This window comes from Bos indicus, chromosome 13, assembly GCF_029378745.1.
Source record: "Bos indicus isolate NIAB-ARS_2022 breed Sahiwal x Tharparkar chromosome 13, NIAB-ARS_B.indTharparkar_mat_pri_1.0, whole genome shotgun sequence".
Classification (NCBI taxonomy): Eukaryota; Metazoa; Chordata; class Mammalia; order Artiodactyla; family Bovidae; genus Bos; species Bos indicus.
The window spans coordinates 22,257,033-22,276,286 of NC_091772.1; the positions used below are offsets into that span (position 1 = coordinate 22,257,033).

The 19,254-nt window shown below is 36.7% G+C and overlaps 1 protein-coding gene across 3 annotated transcripts in view; it reads right to left on the reverse strand.

Annotated features, from left to right (window-relative positions):
• The window catches only part of NEBL (nebulette), a 376,594-nt gene that overhangs the window by 107,128 nt on the left and 250,212 nt on the right, over positions 1–19,254 (reverse strand). Inside the window, exons 1-4 of one of the 3 annotated variants that reach the window (XM_019973022.2) lie at positions 11,423–13,795; positions 11,262–11,333; positions 2,794–2,898; positions 481–591 (exon numbers count right to left, since the gene is read on the reverse strand). The exons of the other annotated variants lie outside the window; for them this stretch is intronic. Of the exons in view, the coding sequence (XP_019828581.2) occupies positions 481–591; positions 2,794–2,898; positions 11,262–11,333; positions 11,423–11,503 (369 nt within the window). The 5' untranslated portion in view covers positions 11,504–13,795. Of the gene's footprint in view, positions 1–480; positions 592–2,793; positions 2,899–11,261; positions 11,334–11,422; positions 13,796–19,254 lie in introns of those variants that run through there. 3 annotated transcript variants of the gene reach the window in all.

Sequence of the window (19,254 nt, forward strand, 5' to 3'; positions counted from 1 at the left end):
TGGAGCCTGATATAGTCTAAGTGAAAACACCATCCAGGAGAAAAAAAAAAAAAATTCAGGAACCGCTTGTCTAATTGAGGGAGCACAAATCTGTGGATCCTGACTTTAACCATTAATTCTTCATGTGACTTTTAATAAGCTATGGGTATGTTCTCTCACAAGTTAAATCAAAGACTAGTTTAATATTTGCTATAAGATTGTAATCTAAGTAAACTGTCTAGATAAGATTCATATTTGCTCTGTTAGTAGTGGAGAATGGGACTAGGAAAGACAGTATCATGTGACTAACACACTGGCAGGTCCTTGTCTCTATCTGTGACCATCAGCGACCGTCACTATCAGTGACTGCTGACAGAACATGAATCAGTTGCTTCCGATGTTGTTTATCTAAGAGAAACAACTCTTTATAAAATGCTAAACAATGTGTATTAGGTATATATTTGATTTACATAATCATATAATAATCTAGGAGAACCATACCTCACTCTGTAGTTGTGTGACTTCTCTGGCAAAGACACTGTCAATTGTGGCTGGCATCTGCTTATAAAGAGAATTGGAAAGGTCCACCTTAATGGTGCCTTTGTATTTTGCCTAGGGGGGAAGAAAGAAAAGAAAAATAAATATGTCTCCGTTTTTCTTTTACTGCGAATATTGAAAGAGAATGAAGACAAGTACTTTCTTAGGACACAAATTAGTTGGGATTGACACATATACACTGCTATGTATAAACTAGGTAACTACTGAGAACCCACTGTATAGCTCAGGAACTCTACTCCAGGCTCTGTGGTGACCTAAATGGGAAGGAAATCCAAAAAAGAGGGGATATATGTACATGAATAGCTGATTCATTTTGTTGTACGGCAGAAAATAACACATTGTAAAGCAACTATCCTCCAATAAAATATTTTTAAATACGTAAAGTCAACTTTAATCTCAGATACCGAACCCGACGGTCATATTTGAAGAAATAAATCCAATTTATCATGGTAAAACCTTTAAATCAAACATGCAAGAAAATAACAACTGGAAGCGGGGAGTTGAAGGATGGGAGAAATGGGTGCAAAGCGGTCAACAGGTACAAGCTTCCAGTCATAAAATCAATACCTGGGGACATAAACTCTAGCATGGTGGCTACAGTTAATAAAACTGTATGACATATTTGAAAGTCACCAAGAGAGTAAATCTTAAAAAGTAATCATCATAAGGGAAAAAAAAGAAATAAGATGTGTGACTCCACATGATAACAGACTTCTTGTGGTGGTCCTTTCACAGTGCGTACAAATGTGGAGTCCTGAAACTAATATAATACTCCACGTCAATTATACCTCAAATGAAAATTTTAATTAAATCAATTTAATTAAATAATGGCTATTTTTCTACTTAAACTCATGCACATTTCTAAAAGTAATTCTATTGTGTACCAACAATTTCATATATTTGAAATTGTTGTCTCATATTGTCAAAAAATATGTGAGAATGAGTCACTTGAGCTGTTCCAGAAAACACAAGTCATTAGAATTTGTCTAGAACCTGAACACAAAGGACAGCCTTCCTTTATTCAAGTCTTCTTAACTTCTCCCACCACAACGGCGGGGCGCTGAGGTTGGGGAGCTTTTTAGCTGTTTTTGCACTTTCCCACATACAATCTGCACTGCCTCTAAATGATCTCAGTCGTTACTCATAAAGAGAGACACTCATTCACTATTTCCTCTTGGGAAGATTAGGTTCAAAGGAATGTAACAGATTGCCCTCTTCCTTTTTTTTTTCCTCTGTAGTTAACTCCTTCAGGAAAAAGCCTCAATTAATAATTAAGAACACCAAGCATTTCTCTGTGAAGGAGAAATAATATTTAATAGCTTACACAAGTAGACAAAACTGTGGCTTTCCCCACTCTATCCACAAGTCCCTGATGTTACTCCTACTTGGAGCCAGATTTGAGTGTTGATTCATTGAGCATATAGCTTGTGTAAGCCTTGTGTTCCCATAACTCTTCAGATTTTCATACTTAAAATTTACCAGTTTTCTTCAAAATGCTTTCATGTTGGCAGAAATAATCCCAAGAATATCACGTTGTTCTTTTTCCAATAACTTAGGAAACACTAGAGGTCAGTCATCTACAACACTAGCTAATCATCTTCTTTTCGAGTTTATCTCTTCAAAATGATCTATTCGCAGACACTGGCATTGCCTCATCACAGAAATCACTGTTAACACTGTGCTTTATAACACAACATAAGCTGCAGTTCTACATGCGCTCAGAAAAAGATAATATGATTTTTCAGCTGGAAAATGAACGTAGCACATTTCTTACTCTATGATTTCATAGCAGGTATCTCTGTTGAGCTGATCCTAACCAAAAATAGTTCAAATTGATCTGAAGTTACTTACCAAAGATACCACATTTTATGGAATCTGCTGATCAGTTTGACTTATTTTCAAAATGAGATTGGATCATTTATATCTAATAAGTCTGTTAAGAAATAAAATAATGGAACTTCTGAGACTATTTTGCCAGTACTTTCTATTGAATAAAAATATCTCCTTTTAATTTGATGTAAATAAAAAAAGGTTAGAGTCAACATAGATATCTATAATAAAACATATCAACAATAGATAGTAAGCTACCAGTTTACATAAGTTAGTTGACATAATGCATAGAATTATATATACAGATATTATTAATATCAACATTCAGTGGTATTACCGGAAACATTATTCTCTAATTTTAATACACAAACTTTTCTACATAAATAGAAAATAATACAAGCCATTTAAAAAGTTTTGATACCTTACCTCAGAAATAAAAGCACCAATGTGTTTTACATGGTTTAGCATAGGCGTGTCAGTCACAAACGTACACTTTCCTTTACACTTTTTATACTCTTCTTTATAATGGATCTGAAAGAGAGAACATTTTACATAAGAGAAAGAAAACAACTCTAATGCTCCCTTTTTAAACAGAAGAATTAACCTGCACAAGTCTGTTTTCTGAAATAAATACTCCAATGTGGAATGATGCTCAAAACAAGCCAAATCAAATAAACCGATATCCAGCCCAGAACAACAAAGGGGATGAGGCAGGGTAAGAAAAAGGCTGCTCTTTACATAAGCAACAGTACAGTTACCGTCAAGGATCTTGCGTGTTGGACCCACACTGACTGTGGGTCCTATTTGTCCAGCTTCTTCAGCATAATTAAGAAACATCGGTACCACGTATAAAATAGCTAACTCATAAGAACCTATTGTATAACACAGGGAACTCTGCTCAGTGCTCTGTGGTGGCCTAAATGGGAAGGAAATCCAAAAAAGAGGGGATATATGTATACATACAGCTGATTCATTTTGCTGTACAGTAGAGACTAACACAATATTGTAAAGCAATTATACATCAACAAAAATTAATTAAAAATAATTTTTTTCTTTATTTTAAAAAGAAGCATTGCATAGGCTTCCCAGGTGGCTCACTGGTAAGGTAAGAATATTGGAGTGGGTAGCCACTTCCTTCTCCAGATTTTTCCAATCCATGGGAAATCCCATGGACAAAGGAGCCTGGTGGGCTACGGTCCACAGAGTTGTAAAGAGTTGGACACAACTTAGCAACTAAACAACAACGAAGTATTGCATGCATACTCAGCACACTCCTTTATCACTTGATTTCTTCAAACCATGCTAAGATTTCTCAATAAATAAATCTGGTTCTGTGCTAAGCATGGCCTTTCTCAAGATAACTTGAATACTGAGAACTAATATACAAGTTTGAGGGAATACGTACAGCAGATGTATATAAAATAGGTATTTCCAATTTACACATTTTCTGTGTAGCTATGTCATACCACACAAACAAACTTTAACTCACATCTTAAAAAAAATTCTCCATTTCACTCATACAATTGTCCTAATTTATTGTTACTTTAAGCCACAGACCCTAACAGGTAAGCCTATGGTCAAGCAGAAACACAGTTGCCTATCTCTGGGTTTAAAGTTAGGAGTCATCAGGACAGATGTGACCAATTAAGAAGAGGACGAAATTAAACAAATGGAGATTACTGTTAGCATCATTACCTAGACATGCTGGATTAGAGGAGGGGGCATAAATTGTGGCCACAGTGGGATTCTGGTCACTAATTAATTACGCTCAAATCAAAGGCTGACTATCCAATTTATGAGAACCCATAGGCCTCCCCAACCTCCTCCGCTCCCCCAAGCATAGAACCCACCGAGAAAGCCTGTCACCTGTGGAGATCACTGCAGAATGCCCCCTTGTGGTGGCAGGCAGGCAAATGGGACAGAGTCCAGAAAGGCTTAGCTGAGCAATCCTCATTTTCTCTTTCCATTTCACTAGTGAGAGGAATCACTCTCTCTCCCCTCAGGAGAGGCCAGGATTACTCTGCGAGAAGATCCCGCATGGGCAGATAAGTCAAAAAGAAGTCAGGAACTATAGAGAGGGATCTGAAATGTAATCCCACTGCCACACTAATTGCCATCCAGTCTGAAAACTGGGCAGGCAAAACCTATGACTGTTTGAGAGGATGAAGGTAATTTGCTGAAAGTTGTATCACCCTGTAATAAAGTCATGTTTATCTACCCAAGACTGTAAATACTTAGACTGAAAAAAATGTCATAGTTCAGATGATTAAATTACATGGCCTCCCTAATTAGAGCCTAAAAGTGAAGTTTAACGGTATACACTACCTGGTTCTTAAAGAACATGACTAATGTTGATGTTACACTTTAACATGACATAGAGATTTTACCATATTTGAACAGACCTAAGGGGCATTATTTGACCTGAGGTGTAACCAGCCACAAACATATTGAGTAACGTTATTTTAAATGCCGTATTTCACAGTGATGACTCAGATATTAGATGCTGACCACATTAAACATTTGCTTTATTCATGAAATCAACATTAGAACATATTTATCTTATCTGAGCACTAAATTGCTTTTTTTTTTTTCTTCTCAAAGATTAGCCATAATTTTAGGTCTCTGCAAATCACCGTCCTCAGTCACTAGTAATTAAACTGTTAATGGCACTATAATAAATAGTAGGCTATTTTGATCATAAGGAGAAAAAAAGTATCTCCGTTATATAATTAAGCGTGAGAGAAAATAAGCTATCATTAGGCTTAAGTTTGGCTCATTATTTTTATCTTTCGCCACCATCTCTTCCCTCTCCCATTCACATTCTTCACAGCAGTGGTATGTGCTGTGGCTACAGCCTCTGATAAGCTCTGATTTGAGCAGAATGTTCAGGACAGGAGCTAGGGATAAAGGCGAAGTGTTTATTTCCTCTGCTCTGCAGGCAAATAGTTCAGTTTTAAGTGTGCTCTCCATTCCTTTCTCTGGTCTTTATTTAAAAGATAAACACACACACATACATCTACTATATGCTTATTGTCACTCACATTGTATTTCTAATGAATTTTACAATATGAGAGACAGTAAGCATATGATCTTATATTTTTATATAAAGAATACCACGAATTAGTAGCTTTCGTATACTAGGAGAATTGGGAAAAAAAGATGAAAGGGAACTACATCGATGATTAATACTAAATCTTAGGTAAAATAAAAATCACTGAGTAGACAGTCAATTCCAAATCTAACAGATGGCCCCATCTATTGGATAGATTGCCTCTCCAAACCCTTTCTTTCCTAACAATAGCACTCAAATGTATTTACGGGAGAAGATACGCCCCTACCACAGCCGCAAAGGACAAATTGCTCTGAGACAGGCATGGCTTTCTCATTCCCTTTGGCCAGCGATCGGTTGGGGAAGACAGGTGCCCAGCTCTGGCCATGAGATATTCTTGGAAGTCTCCCCAGCATTATTACTGGTAAAGCTCGTACAAGGGGAAAGACTTGCTGACACAGCCCATTGACACGTCCACCTTCTGTCTTCCCCAACCACAGGAAAACAGCAGGAACCAGGCCATCACAAGACAAGAAACCACCATACCAATGATGGCAGAGCAGAAGGAAAGGAGCCTAAGAGACTGATAACATCAAGGCTGCAGCCCCTCCATCCAGGATTCATCTCAAAAAAATAGTCATCTATCTGTTAAGCCCCTGTGCTAGGATTTCCGTGTTCTGTGCAGCCATCTGCACTCACAACCAACACACAATCCAAAGTTGATGACTTAATGTCAATCAGATGCCCTAAATAATTTATTTTCTGCTGACCTCACCCATTAATCCCACCATGTCTCAACTACAGTTCGACTTAAATTAGTTGAGTGTGCTTCCTCTTTCTAGCCTAGTTTCTTTCACTTTAGTATGAGACCAGCTAATGGCCGAAAGCGGAAGACAGATGTAGAAATGTTAGAGGGTATTTCCTTTTACAAGCATTCTTAACCAGAAGGAGCTAGGAAGTCTTTTCACAAATAGAACCACATTGGCTAAATGCAATGAACCCTGGAAGACAGAGCTGCGGCTCCAGCACTGTGTGTTAACTGAGGGGCCCAGAGCCAAGGCTGCTCTCCCAGGTTTCTGAACACCATTGGAGCTTTCTCTGGAGGGGTAACCATGGAATCCCATGTTTTCAGCATCGGGAAGGGTTACCCACAATAAACAATGTTCACTTGCCTGGAAAATGTTCTTCCTGCTGCCACACAAATGAACACCCTAAAAAGGTTTGAATCAAAACACTGAGTCAGAGGCTTCTGGCAGATGCAGGCTCACTTGCTCTGCAGAGACTCTTTATCCTAATTTACAAGAAACATACAAAGGGTCCCTTTTAACCTACTATTTTTTATGACCACCCTACAAAAGGCTCCCAGATCCATGATGCTGACTGCTCAGTGTAGTCAGTAGGTTTGATTTATTCAAGGAATTGATTAGATAGCTGAGTAACAGGACAAAATACCAAACAGAGGATATCTGGGGAAATAAAAAGCATTACATGGCTAAGAGAAAAATAAAAAAGGCTGCCTCAGAGAACCAGGTGTCTCTCAAGATTGGGAAGTGAGCTATGCAGAGGGAAGCCCCACAGTATGGGCAGAGCATATGCAAAGCAGAAATTAGGCAAGGCAAAAAAAAAAAAAAAATTAAAAAAAAATTTTTTTTTAATGCCTCATCCTGATCCCCAAAATGAAGCCATCTGATCTGAAAAACAGACATTTCTTTCTATGGAGAATTCTAAACAGTGCAAGCCTTCCAGGACTTATCACTAGGCCATTCTTACTTAACATTTTAATGAATTATCTGGCAAGGGCATGATACAGCGAAGTCTGCAGGTCTGCTGATGACCTTGCGCTCTTTTGGAGAGGGAGATGGTAAACTGAAAGAGACGAACTGCAGAAGCTCTCAAAGGGCTGTGCGAGAGGGTGGGCCACTACAGATTAGATCATCCCTAGCAAGGGAAAATCACTCGGACTATTAAAGGAGGATGGGCCCTACATGATCGGCTACAAGTCAGAAATTAGGACTGGAAATGGCTGAGGATGCTGTCCTTACTGAGGCTGATCTAACGGCTTTCTGCAGGCCCCCTTAGTCCAAGAAACTGTAAATATCATCATAAAACAGGCAGGAAACAGCATGCTTCCCTACTCATAATCACAGCCATCCACATCTGGACCTCTGTGCACAGTTCTCGTTATTACATCCTGATAAAGACACATGAAACCTCAAAGAGGTCTGGAGAGGAATGATCAGAATGATAATGAAGGGGATGCAGAGAGACTGTGCCATGAAGAGAAATCCATGAAACCAACCTTCTCATCTGGAAAATGGAGCAGAGTCGTGAGGGGCTACCAGCCAGGCTTTGGACTTGGCCAGATCTAAACCTGATTCTTGTCCCCATCCCTGACCAGTCGGTGGCCAAGGACAAGCTACTCAATGCCAGCTTTCACCACGTCTGAACTAAGGCTCACGGGGCCCACAGCACCAGCTCACTGTGGCATGACATACAGTATTGCATGTGGAGTGCCTGGCACACAACAGCAGAGAAAGGACATCGTGGTGGCCATGGTTTGGGAGTCAGATAGACCTTGTTCCAAATCCCAGGTCAGTGTCTCACTAGCTGTGTGATTTGATCAAGAAAATGTGAGCCTGGGACTTCCCTCGTGGTCCAGTGGTTAAGAATCAGCCTTGCAATGCAAGGGACACAGGTTCAATCCCTGGACAGGGAACTAAGACCCCACCTGCTATGGAGAAGCTAAGACTGCAGGCTGCAACCAGAGAGTCCATATGCTGCAATGAAAAATACCGCATGCTGCAACAAAGACACGATGCAGCTAAACAAATATAAATAAGGAAATGTGAGCCAGCTTCTTAAAGCTTCAAGATGTAGGACTCTACAAAGCTGGCAAACAGAAAACCAAATTCACATGGTGACAAGCTGCAAACAGATTGCCTTCAAACAAACAAAAAGGCTCAGGTAAACACATGGATTTCCCCCTTGGGATATAAAGGATTATAAAACAAGACTAAAGTCCTTGAAGGTTTGTCTTTAAGATTGAGACTGGGGCAAAGACTGGTGGACTAAATTAAATGTGAGCACGAACAGATGGACACTATCAGAGACATAATAAAGACTTGACTGGAACTCCAATCTAACTCAATTCATCCTTTCTATATTTGCTTTTAGCTCCGTATTGATGCAATTTCAAATATACATTTTAGACCACTATCTAGTCATGCCGACAACACAACAAAGAAAAGAATTTCAAATTTAAGTTAATCTGCTCCATATAAAACACTGATGACACCAAGTGTGAATGAACAAGTTATTACTTAATAATACTATTTAATTACATTTCTAAAAACAATAGAAATTTGATTCAGTTCAATCCCTGAAACTCTTCCAGAAAGGGTAAATTAAAATCTGATTTTAAAATGATTGTACAAACTCTTGATTCTTTTTTTTTTAAGAAACAAAGAAAGTAATTGTTCAGACTGTTGGTTGGTAAATATAAAAATTTCAAAAATTGAACCAGTATTTTAATAAGTATGGAATTCTCTTTGGAAATAAAATGTAAACATGTACACATATATAAACTAGGCCACAGTAATATGATCTAAATATTTAAGTAGAATGGGCTATGCAATATAAACCTATAATAAACAGAAATTACTCTCATGTATTTGACTTCACCTACATGAGAGGAAAATTACATGGCTTTTGCTTTGTCAAAACAGTAAAGGCCATCGCCCCTCACTACAAGATTGGTTTTGAAGTCACTGAGAAATGTTCTTATCACCTACTAACTAAAGTTGTCACTTTAATAGTTTATATAACTTGACTCAGCCACAAATACACCTCAAATAAAACAACACTGGAAGAGGTACTATCTCCAGAGCTCGGAACTTGAAGTTTTACACAGTCACATCACTAATATTTGTGTAATACATAATAATAAAGCTAAGGTACACTTTGCATGAAAGCTACAGGACAGATAACATGGCAGACTGGCTAAGAGACAGGGCTTCATGTTCAAGTCCTGATCCCCACTACTTCACTGTGTGATCCGGGCAAATTACTTAACCTCTCGGACGGAGCCTTCTTGTCCTTCATCTCTAAAATGGGAACACAAGAGAGCCTACCTCACAAGCTGCATTAGCTGGCACTTAGTCCTCAATAAATCTTAGCTGTTGCTGCTTTTACTATCACCGTTGCTGCCGTTATCATTTCATTATTATTATAGCTTACAAAGAACTTTTACATATAGTAGCTTGTGACGAATATTAAGAAATGGCACAAAGAAACACATTGTCTTCCATACTTTTCACTCAAGATTTTCCAAGTTCTTATATTTAAGATGTATCTTTTATAAATAGCCTATAGTTGAATACCCAGCTTGATGTATTTTCACTTTTGGATTATTTATTTTGATTACATTTAATGTGATAATGTGCTTATTGATATATTTGGATTAAAACCTACTATCCTCCAAAAAAATAAATAAATAAATAAAATTTAATTACATTACATGTCAAGTATACAGGAAGGAGTCTGATTTCCACCATCCCGGCTCTTCTAACAAACCAGAAGGGAGCACAGAATTACATATAAAATGTGATCGGATGGATACAAAATTAATTTATAGAGACAATCGTTAATAACAGCTAGCATCTTGTTACTCACAATGTTCCAGACAATTTACTAAACACTTCAAATGTGTTATTATTTCTTAATCTTAGTATTCTACATGCTTCCCTTGAGGAACTTTGTCCTGCCAGCCTGTTCAGGGTTACTGTTAAACTACTCAGGCAGGCTGATTTCAGAGAACACTGACTATATGGCCCAGGATTGATTTCCTCTGCAAATAAAAGTCTGTAAACTATTCTGATCATCTTGCTTAAGAACAACAATAGAAACAACCAGTTCTCTGCTCCCCTTTCTAGATAAGACAGGCACCTGCTCATGCCTCATGAGCCATCTTCCCTGTGTACAGCAATTCTCTGATAACTGTTCTAGTGAGGATCATCTAAATTCTCATCCCAAGAGAAGAACACATTTATTTCCCTTGCTTCTACCATCCTAGTTTGCGTATTTACTATAGATAAATAGTGGACAGAAATATACAGCTTGTTGTTGTTTAGTCGCTAAATTGTGTCTGACTTTTTGTGACCCAAAAGACTGCAGCACACCAGGCTCCTCTGTCCTCCACTATCTCCCAGAGTTGACCCATATTACTTAATTCTGTAAACCCAGGATTCCCTCAATACACAACATAAACTGATCCCAGTTAACAAAAAAAGTCACAGCAACAATGCTCCTTTCACTAATAGCATCATCCACATCCAGTTCAGAGTTCTCAACATGCAGTTCAGTAAACTGTGAATCCTAAATTGCTAATAAATATCACACGCACGTAGAAACATTCATGTTTCTGGTCTGGAAAACTACTGGATTCATCAGATTCCATAAAAGCTACTCAAAATGCTAAAAACCATTCATTTAGATAGAGATCCTCTCAAAACAAATTACATCATTACACAAATTGTAAAAGGCTTTGTATTCTCAATGGAATATGTTCAGAAATTTGATGCTTTATGATTTCATGCCAGAGTGACAGTGAAGTTGAAGAAGGGACAAGATTCTGGCTTAAGAACATGGAGACATGTCCCCACAGAAATTCTCTGTCTAGGTGACCTTGGGAAAACCATCTAACATTTCTGGACTTAGTTCCATGATTTGGAAAATCACTGGGTTTTAAATAAATGAGTTCAGGGTTTTCTCCTCAGCTCTCTGATTCTATGATATAATCATGCCACATAGGCAAGGCAAAACAGATAAAAATTTTTAAGCCACTTACATCACTAATGAGTTCAGTGCACCTTCTGGCCAACTCCATACTCAGGTCTTCAATAACAGGCTTAAAGAATACCTGTCCAGGGAAAAAGGAAAGGAAACATTTTTCTCATCATCAACTTTAAGGAATGAACACCACACCTCAGCAGGCGCCTTCTCACCCACCTTGTCTTCTTCATTTTCTTCTTCCCCTGTTTTTTCTTCTTCAGTTTCATCTTTCACATCCTCAAATACAGGAACCCTCATTTTTACTCTTAATATATATATATATATATAAAATTCACAAGTGCAGCACCTTTTTATATACTGCAGCACCCTTGAGATCTTGGCATCTCTGTGTTCTGGCAGAAATGACCTTGCCCAGGCCTCCTCCCTATTTAGCTCACTCTTCACCCTCCTTATCACAGCTGCCTGTGAGTGGATAGAACCGGATCACTGAGGTTGGCAAGGACTAGCCACATAAGAGGAAAGAATATTTTAATAGGCAAAATTCAAGTGAACTTTTCAAGTCAACATTCTTTAAACTGAGACAAGTTTATTAACATTTCATGAATTCAATTCATTCATAAAATAGTTTGAACAATATTTAGAGATTCTGGGAAAACCACTCAGCTATAACACTCAAGATAACACAGTGGAAAGCCTACTATCTCAAAGATTCCTCAACTCCATCTAAATAAAGCTTTCACTGGAATGTCAGACATACCCCAGAGTTGGTATGGTGAATCTGGATCGTTAAACTCATTTCATTAAGTTAAATTAAAATTTTTATGAGACATATATATACTTTTTCAGTCTAAAAAAATACTTGATATTGGCTGATTAAAGGCTAGTAATTTATCATGGAAAGCCCTTTGAACCACTTCGAAGAATCTATTCTGAGTTAATTATGGTTGTTAATCATACATTGCTATTGTATTATTTTAATTGTAAACATCATTAAACATGAGAAGCTATAGTTAACATAGGCTGATATATTATTTAAGAATTCTAGAAACATCATTATTTCAAAAAATAATAAGTACCCTCTTTCAATTCTGCCCATAGGGTCAATTTTTACACATTTCACTAGATATCTGTATATTTCTCAATGCGTAATACATGCTTGGAAAGGTTTAGAAGGATAAACTATAACAATATTTACAATGCAGTATGTATCACCAGTTATATAATTTAAAATGTATTTCTCAAAACAAACCCTTTAATGTCAACGAGGTAGTTCTAAGACTATACAGTTCAATTTATCGATTTGTTTTTTAAATCCTAGGATAAATTAATATTTATAAAGCCATAGCATATCCATGTGGGACATAATAAAAAGTACCTTGTGGTGAATAATGAAACAAATGATATAAAACATAACTTTAATCAAAAAATACATTCCAAGCAAAAAAGTATGATAATGTTTTCTCTTAATAGCATATCCAGTTGTTTGTTTGTTTTTTTCATTTTTGGAGTATAATTGCTTTACAATGTTGTGTTAGTATCATATTTAGTTTTAAATTTTTTAAATTGCCTTGGTCTTGCCTAAAAATTCTGAAAAGAAAAAAATTCTATACAATCATCATGTATAGATGTCTCAAATTGTGCTGTATGAGGCTAAAATTCTGCAGAATACTCTGAAGGGGAAAAGGGGGTTTCTTAAACAAACATGTCTGGGGAAACCTGTATACTAATCTATACCCCTGCCACTTAGAGATCCACAAGGCATAACGACACATTAGAAGCTCCCACACCACACCTTAGAAGACCCACAACCAAGAAAACTATTTAAGTTTGCTTAACCCAGCAATTCCCCAAAACGAAAGCCTATTCATCTAATCTAATCTATCTACTACCTGCTTACATACCTACCTACCTTTCTGTTCTTTTATTGACATTTGATACTGCAGAAAACTAACATTCTTCTGTGAAATATTACTTAGGAAAACACTGTTGTATTCTGAAAAAAATGGTTGTGTTCTATTAAGAGTTGATTGTTTTATGAAATGACTTTTAACGCAAACTTAGTGGCATTATATAACCTACATACCAGCAAAATGACAAGAAGACATGCCCCAAGGGTTCTGAAACTGGAAACTTCAACTTTAAAATCAGTAATGGGGACTTCCCTGGTGGTCCAGTGGTTAAGACTCCATGCTCCAATGTAAGGGTTGAAGGTTCAATCCCTGGTTAGGGAACTAAGACCCCAAATGTTGTATGGCGTGGTCAAGAAAATATAAAAAAATAAAAATAAAATCATAGTCATGTCAGGCCAGTGTAGAGAATTCTATGAGGAAATTCTCCATATGTTATATTTGTTCCATAAAAGAGAAGAATGTGTGGACTCTACTTGTTTCCCTCAAGCCTCTGCCAAAAGACTATCATAGTATTCCATAGAAACTATATTACATTATCTTTATTTGGAAATAGGAAAAGCATATTTTTCATAAGCTTTTCTTGCAAACTTCTAGAAGCATAGGAAGAAAATCTTGCCAAAGCTGCCTAAGAGGCATTGCCTGGCTAGTGTTTGAGGTGACAGTACTCGCAAAGCTCACGGTGACGTCTCCTCTCTATGGTGAGTTACCTTGGTCAGACTTCAGTGGCCGCTCTTTTCTCATTTTCCATCATACAACAAATCCTCCACTGTGCTGGAAGAAAATAATCTGTTGAGATTATGCACAAAAGTTTGGAAATCAAAAACAAATGCCATATACAATGTGAACACAAATTTTCCACGTAAGGTTTTAAAATCAGAATTTTAAAACTATAAGAGTTCTTAAGAAGTCTATCCTGCTAAAGCCCTTTCTTTCATACAGAACAAAATTGATGTCAACAGAAATTAATTATTTGTCTTATTCACAAGGTTACCTAGTGAAGCATTAGGACCAAAATCTAACTAGAGCCCTACGTTTATTCATTCAAAGAAATGTGGTTATTCCAGGCACTGAATTTGATGTTAGATATGTAATGGTGAGTAAAATTTAATTTGTGCTAAAATGAGGTAGGAAAAAAAATTTTTTTAATCATTTAAGACTTGCTGTAGGAACTCCTTAATGGAATGTTTGGCAAGCTAGATACATTACTACTTTTGATTGAATGCATTTTTTTCCTTTTTACCTGTAGGTATAATATAAAATTCATGTAAAATTTTCTGTTAAACATTTTAAGCCCTGAATTTCATCACAGTAAAGGTCTCTTAATAGCTCCAAAATGGGACTTTGGGGATATAAAGGAAGTGTTCTTCATAGATAGCTATCATGTTTCAAAATTCCCCAATTTTCTTTCTTTTTTTTAAAATCATGTTAAATGCTGTATTTTAATACATATTTTCACCTTAGGCTGAGCCAAAAGGGAATATCTGTATAGCTGTTAAGCCCTTTTACTTTCCAAGCATTTCATTTCTGTCATCTACCTTTTACTTTCCTACTCTCCCCATGCCCTGATTGAGGATGAGACCAAGGATGGGATCACATTATCTACTGCCAAACACCCCCTGAGGTCCAGGTCCGGCTCTCCCACATCCTCTAAGGAAAACTATTTAATCCCGCTCTGGCTCAAAGTCTCCATTATTAAGCAGAAAAACTGAATTGCCCAAAGTTAATAAATGGAAAGCACCTAAAAATAGGGAAGCCCCTTACAAACACAAGAGTTTTCAACTATCGAATAAAGGTACACAGTTCCAGGGAAAGAACTTGATATCGAAAGATCGTCTCATTTGAAAGAGTAAATTCTAAACCTTCAATATGTTTTTAAAGGCCAGGAAGTCTTCATGCAGCATAACAACCCAAAGACAAGAGCTAATTTATGTATTTGTAGTACAGAAGTCTTCCATATTTTTATAGTTTGATGTTTATGTTTAAGTAAATCTGTTTCTATAACAACTGACAGGTCCCAGGGGTAATTCAGGTCTCTGGAGACACAGACCCTGGCCAAGGAAGCAAGTCTACACCATCATCATGAGTCATGCAGTGTCTGACGGTCTTCTTGTTCTTAAGGTCACATACAATAAGAATCTCTTATTCAATCTCTTATTTTGAGAAGTGTTTCATATTTATTTCACTTTTTTTCTCCTTTCTGTTCTCTGCAGTGATGGAACATGTGGTTCTTCCCTAACATGGTGATGAGTGACTTGCAAATGAAATTCCATAATAAACAACTGAAATAGATTGAGATTCAGCTCTGTGTTGAGGGATATTTAGAGATAAACTGAATATTTCCAGTTTAAAAATTAATTCAACATATCTTATTATAACATATTCCCCCTACATGGTAAATGAGAGAGAAGCTTGCCTGCCTTGGCAGTCTTTTCAAGTACTCATTTTGCCTTCTTTTTTTTAAATGACTATCCCCAGAAGGTTCTTGCTTCTCAGTTGAATCCCTGATTATTTTACTTTTGCCTTATGTGTTTCTTCACCGTTTGGCATCTATCTAAAAGAGAACTTTACTAATAGATGAGGGGGAGAAATCGTTTCTTAAAACAAGAAATGTAAGCTCTCTAGGGCAATTTGTCTTCTTTATATAAGAGAAGAGTCCTGCTTATTATTAACCCAATCTATTTTTACAGTTAACACTCATTAAGTCTATCCTCTCCTTTTTAATGGCTATCTCATTACTGTTTGTTAATTAGAAATCTAAAGGATGCAAAGCAACTGAATAATTGTCACCATTACCAATTTTGCCATTAAAATAAGATTTTTTTAAAAACTTTATTTTATATAGGAGTATAACTGATTAATGAGGCTTCTCTGGTGGCTCAGTGGTAAAGAATGCTTCTGCCCATGCATGTTCAATCCCTGAGTTGGGAAGATGCCTTAGAGAAGGAAATGACAATCCACTCGAGTATTCTTGCCTGGAAAATCCATGGACAGAGGAGCCTGGTGGGCCACAGTCCATGGGGTCACAAAGAGTCGGACATGACTTAGCAACTAAATAGCAACAACAGTAACATAGCCGATAAACAACATTGTGATGGTTTCAGGGGCACAGCAGAGCGACTCGGACACGTCCTATCCATGCTGCCACATAACTGAGATCGACATATGCACACTTCTATGTTTAAAATAGATAACCAACAAGGACCTACTGGATAGCACAGGGAACTCTGCTAAAGTAAGATTTAATAGTGTTTTTCTGTATTGAACTTCCTATTTTTACAAATATAGATCTTACTCACAAACGAAAGCCACACATCTACACTTGTGTTGGAGGAAGAGAAGAACAAGAAACCACAAATAATCTTTGGTACAACAATTTGCAGGTTGGGGATGGTTGGGATGCCAAAATTTTAAATATCTATTCTTCTAAGTATATTGACAAGAGGGGGAAAAAAGAGTCCTCATATTCAGAGTCTGCATTAACATAAGTACCCAGTGAACCGAAAGAAGACTTCGGTTCAATTTGCTACTTACTTGAGTTATTTGTTCCAATTTAGTAACAACAAAGCCAAAACCATAAGCACTTCTGAAACCCTTCCCACCAAGAGAAGCCCAAGGTTTGAATGGTTTCTGTGCAGCTCGAGATCAGAACCAAAGTGTCAAGCAGGAAAAAAACAGCTTGAGTAATCTGAAAAAGTATGCCTTTCCTAGTTTTGTGTGAGAGGTGTCAGGGAAAAATGTGAAAGACTTTGAAACTGGCGGAAAAAAACAAAATTACATCTTTTCTTATCTAGCATTACCTTCTGGTTAATCTGGCCTTTCACTATTTTTAAACTACTTACCCACACCATAAATTATTGAAAACTGATAACAATGGTAATGATGTTTTAGCCATACAAATGCAAATTAATTGTGTCCTGGGGAAGAGTAATTGATTATTGGCTTCTTGATAGATCCTTTTATAGCTATCTGTACACTCAATTCATCATTCCCCATTACTCATTTATGTTTGGTTCTTCAAATTCACCCTTTAACCTATTGCAATATCTTTCTGGTGTCCTCAATTAATGAGTTAAAATCTTTGAAATGTGTTCATTTTATGTTTTATGAGAATCATGGTTTCACCTTTCCTTAAGAAAACCCTTTAACAGATGCAAATAATTTCATTTCTTCCCTTTGACATACAGTAAAAGTAAAAATTAAGAAAGTCATTTTAGATAAAGCCATATTCTCTAAATTGTGAGCTATAGCTGTAAAATTTTTTGGTGTGTATGAAAATCAGCTTTTTGTTTTGTTTTGCTTTTTTAAAAAGGTCTGATCTCATTTGACTATTGGCAAATGCCACATGTGTGCTTGTATATATGTACATTCACACGCAACACACACACACATAACACACACATGCACTCAAGCAGAGTTAATTCATCACAGCTGCCAGTTTCCTCTTGAAACGCATACAAGGCTTCAATAAATGCAAAGACTTAATTACTTCTCACATCTGGAAAAACTTGAATATGAGAGTGGATTTATTGAAGAAGCTCTTTGCTTGGCTGTCAACACCATATCAAGAGCCAGAGTGTGGGCTTGATCAGTGTTGGCAATTCTTTAACCCTTCAGAGGTAGATGTCCTCCCAATTAATTCATAGCATGTCCTGCTTACATGATTTATGGATTTTATGAAAACACAGTAAATAATTTCCTAGTCATTTATGGAGAAAAGCTGTTTCTGTCATGTTTCCAGACAGGAAGAATCATACATTAAAACGTGGAAATAATGAGGAAGTCTTTATAGTCAAGGAAAAAGGGAAAGGCTTTGGAGTTGAAGCCATATTGAAAACAGTCATTGGAACAATCACTTGTATAAACACATGTGAAACAATTCAGCCCTTTTTGGAGAAAGTATAACAATGCCTCTAAAATACAAGTAGGGAGTTACATGAACTCAGAGCAAGAAGATCTAGCAGAAACCAAGTAATGGGCAGATCTCCCCCTAGAGAGAATACTTAAGCCAGAATTAGGCAAAGAAATGGGGTATATGGAAGACATCCAAAGAACATTTGCAGAGACCCAGAGATAAAGTTGGAGGAACCAAGATTTCAATGTCACTGGAGCATAAAATGGGGAGAGATGAGGGCAGCAGGGAGAACTCCATGTAGTATGTGTGTGGGAATCACTTACCTAACACAGTGATCCTAAGTAGGTCTGAGTCACAAACTTAAAATAACACATTTCCTGGTCAACTAATCGCAGAAACATCTTTACACCTACTTTACACCTTCATGTGCCTTGAATTTAATTTTTACCCCTTTATTTTATCACTGGCCAACTGAAATATTCCTCTTACCCGGACTTTATGAAGACTCATACTGAAAAAATTATCCCCAATTGTATGAAGAAAAATATGCAAGGGAAATACATTTGTATTATATATCCCCCCCAATTAAATGGAAATCATGTTAAATGTTGTTTATAAGTTTCACACTTCTACATTGCTATAATTACAATTTTATCATTAAAATGCACTTTTTTTTTCTACTTTTTACTATACAAGCATTATTGATACTTCTACTTGAACCTTAAGCATCCAATTACTGTACCTAATCTGGCTAAGTATTTCTATCCTGAAGTCATGATTTCATTATTGGTTAAGACCAGGAAAACACCACAACTGACCCTTACAAGTTTGTAACTTTTGAAGCACTAACTCCTGAGTTTTGTTCCAACTGTTTTCATGGAGTTTTCTTCATGTGTAACTCAAAATATAAGACACTGTCAAAATAAGACCATAATTCAAGTAAATGTATCATTAAGACAGCTATAAAGTTAGTGATGTTTAAAACAATTGGTACTTTTTAGTGAGAACTAGTTTAACATATATTGGTGTTAATTTCTCTCTGAGGACTTTATATTCTCTATGATTTAGTGTGTGCGTGTGTGTGTGTGTGTGTGTTCAACTTCATTCATTTCACAAATATTTCTTGTGTGCATTCTATGGGTCTGGCACAATTTTAACATTCTCAGATAATGTTGGTGAATAACATCAACAAAAATCTCTACCACTTCCTATTTCAATTACATATTTGCTCAACATGTATGTAATGAGCATCTAAATACTTTGTAATACACCGTACTAGCTTTTGT